At 47.9% G+C, this 3,988-nt stretch overlaps 1 protein-coding gene across 1 annotated transcript; it reads left to right on the top strand.

Annotated features, from left to right (window-relative positions):
• The first annotated feature begins 2,320 nt into the window (after positions 1-2,320).
• BJ212DRAFT_1399201 (uncharacterized protein) lies at positions 2,321-3,020 on the top strand. The gene is made up of 2 exons (XM_041337289.1): positions 2,321-2,880; positions 2,938-3,020. The coding sequence occupies exon 1, from the start codon at positions 2,329-2,331 to the stop codon at positions 2,590-2,592; it is 264 nt and encodes an 87-aa protein (XP_041186066.1). The 5' UTR covers positions 2,321-2,328; the 3' UTR covers positions 2,593-2,880; positions 2,938-3,020.
• Positions 3,021-3,988: the final 968 nt, after the last annotated feature.

Below are 3,988 nucleotides of genomic sequence, written 5' to 3'. Positions count from 1 at the left end.
GAAGCAGATTTTACTTGCAAACGACTTTGAGGTTGAGGTGATTACACCCAGAGGCAAAGACAGTTTGCAGCAGGCTGCAAGAGTGTTGGTCAAAGACCTTGTCATGCCCGTGCTGATTGGCGTCAATCCCCCAGAACGCCTTGCAAAGCAGAAGGTGATCACGAACATCATATTCTACGAGAAATCTGGTATGCACCAAGTAGACTACCCAGCAATCATCAAACAGATATCAGAGGCACGTACCCTCTTTCTCCCGTCGCTTACTGAAGAGCAACGATACTGAATATCCCCATGACAGGAAATCGAAAATACTGCATACCTCACGCTCGAGAAATTCGTTCTGCACATCGTCCGCAGCTCATGTCTCGCATCTGATGCTATTGAAGCCGTGACAACACGATCACAGAAGCCCAGTGCACTGTCTTTTGCTCACTCTTCTGGTGTTGAGATGACTCGGTACCGCGATGCGTTCCGATGATTGCGATAAAACCGTGTAGGAAATGTGTGTAACCACACTTAGATAGCATCACCCACATACTCATGCACGTCCGACTAACCCTTTGCACGACATCCGGTCTAGACATATATGTGGATGCATAGCGTGGCTTTACCTAGTGATGGACTGTATGTCAACTACGTCGATGTCGACCGCGTAGAGAGACAATCAACTTCACTGGCTCGACAGGCAGAAATACGCTCATATTCCCAGTTTCGACAGGGGCAAATCACACGCTGTAGGTTAGACATCGCGGGACTTGAGAATATTGCCCACAGCCGGTCTTCGTCTGATTGTATTAAGTTCTAGGATCAGTATTTGTGAACGACCGGACGTGACAAAATGAAAAAAAAAGGCATGTTGCTTGTTGTTTTCTGGTACTTAATACCACGATTCGGATGACAGGGCGAGTTTCACTCTGTCAATTCCGCTTGTGCTGCCTGCAGCATTCGAGCATTTATTTTTTATACCTGCAAGTACTTGTCCCCGGTGTTGGACTTCACACAAGTTCGATAGACGCGCAGATTCAGACAAACAATCGGTAATGCACCTAGCGTCTCAAATTGACTTGTATCCTTTTAAGCACCACCCATATTCCCCCTTGTAACTGGTTCTGCATAAAGGCCCAATCCCGCGCAGTAGTTTTCCTTCGTACAGTATGCCGTGAGTCATAAGGACCTCAGGCATCAGGCTAAGGCCTATAAGTCCCACGAGGAACCTGCAGACGTCGTATGATAATATGATAAAATTCGACGTGAGGAGAGGCTTACTGGTGGTTCATTCTCAAGGTCCCTGGGCCTATAAGTCCCACGAGGAACCTGCGGGCGTCGTATGTCAATACGACAAGATTTGACGCGAGGAGAGGCTTACTGGCGCTTCAGCGCTGACAAGGACCGTCAGGCCGAGAAGCATGACGAAAGCAGTAGAGAGGCGGATAAACATGATAATAAGTTGATTCCACTTGCAGAGCGGTTGTTGGCAACTCGATTGTTGGTGCTATCTGTTTTATACTCCACAGAAGAGGGTGTCAAGGCATTTTTTGGAGATACTGGCAGAATGATTGAGACGAAACCGTTCGAATGGTATCCGCTCAAAGGAGTTAACTGTAAACTGGACCGAGTCGATGGGATCGAATGCCGTTTAGCCAGCTGCAGGGCTGCAGAATTTGTGACAGAGCCAGATACATACTTAGTATTGCGGTCCGTGTACTTTTATTTTGATCAATCCCTAACTTCCAAGTTAGTGTGGAGGAGGGCTTTATGGCAAATGACTGTGTTCCTATCGTGTCCTGGCACTAACGATGATCCGTCGTTACTTTCCGGCCGGCCCGCTGACGTAGTGATAGGTGACCTTGTGCTAGTGCTGTTGGCAGAACTCTTCATTTTTGCCAACCGGTCTGGCAACACTGGTTGTGCCTGGTCCTCGGCAGAACTCGCGCGAAAGGAGGGTGGCAGAACCTGGCAGAACTCCAGGGTATCTAAGACTTGCGGAGATGTAATTTAAATCTCTGATAACAAAGTTGGAGTTCAAGAGAACATGAAAACCGACCTCCTTAAAGTAAGATGGTGAATGTTGGAGGGCGCCCCTCGTATCACCGATCAAGGACAACTTCGAGCGCCTGGAACAAGTTGACAATAACTCGAATCGCTACTACTGGAAATGAAAACATTGTGGCGACACTGATAACTCATCAGGTGCTCGAATTTAGGGTCATGACAACAACCTACCGAACCACACATTTGGAACACTCGGCAAAATTCGTGTAAACCTTCGACATCAGTGCTGTGAAAGCTGCGGAGGCCGGGAAGCCCACCTGCCGTCAACATGCTCACATGCACACTCGTGAAGAGGTTGGCATTGCTGTTGAGACTACACAGGATCTTGAAGCATCCTTCGCATGGGCACCTCCACTCTCGACCGAGCCTCGCGATGCAAATGACTTGCTTGCTGTTCCAGAGAGTATATTGCCTGACGATATCACTGCTGAGTTTGCAGCCCTCGAGGAGTTGAAAAGGACTGAAGGAGTTCAGAACATTAATGGAGTTGAAGTGCTCGAGGGAAACACTTTTGATTTTGACGAGTCGAACAAGGAATAATACCACAGGCTATTCTAGATGAGGTTGAGGTGGTTAATTACAATGGCGAGGATGAAAGATGGGACGAGGCAAAATTGATGTCATCGTTAGGAATGTCGTACACAAAGTCTGCATAGCTTAGCTAGGCGCCTAGAGTTTTGCTGGTTATGACCGGCAGAACTAAATCCAAGGAGTCCTGCCCCCCACACTTCCTTGTGCATATGCAATTTTCACTTTTTGATGTTCATTCTAGCCAATTGGCGCGAAATCAGAGGGAGGTTGTTACCACCGCCTGCTAGGCTTAGTGCACTGTGCACCTACTACATCAATATTGGCGGGTAGTGATCAGTACTTGACAACACTGACCCGTGAATACGGCATGAACGACTGATAGGTGAGTCACAGGTGAATCTCACCGGTTGTTGACTCTTGGGTTCACAGTATATGGAATGTTTCCTTGCCCTATTGTATTCCGACAACTAGCCAATGCAATATGCATGTCGTCGTGGGGTTTTTTTTATGTCAATATCAATGGGGCAAAATACCCTATGTCGGACACTAATCTGTCATGATAGGGTCCCTGCCCTGTCTACATCCCTGGACTCCGGATGCCCCATGTGAGGAAGAACCCCCATCGGTCCGCCTTTCCTAACGGCCGTTTTGGACGCGCAGTCCATTCGGAGATGAGTTGACTGCTCTCTTCGTGGCGTGTTATGTACGTAGTTTGATCGTGGGGTTTATGTTCTGAAGCGCGTAGTCGGCTGTCCCAAAGGACAGACATCGTGAAGGCTACACGCGTGCTCGCGTGGATTCTATGTACTCACAATGTACACGTTGATCAGTCAGGCATCTGCATTGCGTCTGCTGATATACATGCTTTTGACATTGATATGAAGCTTTAAGCGCTAGAAAAGCTAGAAAAGTGAACTCGTGATTTCCTGATGGAGAGAAATTAAGATACCCTTGTCGCATTTGCTAGAGGATGGCTGCATAACAGTTATCATGATGGTCGTGGAGAGACGGCGAGGCAAGTACAGGCTGTACAGCAGCGTCTGTGAGTACTGAGCAGCGTAGGCTGCGCGATCTGAGCAAAAAGTTTCATATTCCGACGGCTCATGGTATGCTGTAACCGAGGATGACTATGGACGCCCCCCACCGCAGCGCCCACACAACATTGAATACATATAAGGTCGCTGTTGGAAGGCCAGTACTAGTGCGCACAATACCAGTTATAAGAGAAACACGGGGACCAGCCTACGTTTAGTAGCATACTGTGCCTCATGATGTACTATTGTTGAATGCAAAAACTGTTCAAGAATTAATGAGGTCTAGACAGCGAATGAAGTTCGTTCCTGATCGTTCCTGTCTTGAGCTTTCCGTTGTAGGGTGTTCTAGAGTTTCGCGTTGACCTCTCTGT

This window comes from Suillus subaureus (assembly GCF_016647635.1).
Source record: "Suillus subaureus strain MN1 chromosome Unknown BJ212scaffold_95, whole genome shotgun sequence".
Lineage (NCBI taxonomy): Eukaryota > Fungi > Basidiomycota > Agaricomycetes > Boletales > Suillaceae > Suillus > Suillus subaureus.
The sequence above is the reverse complement of the archived record's forward strand: the minus strand, read 5'-3'. Positions and strand labels throughout refer to the sequence as shown.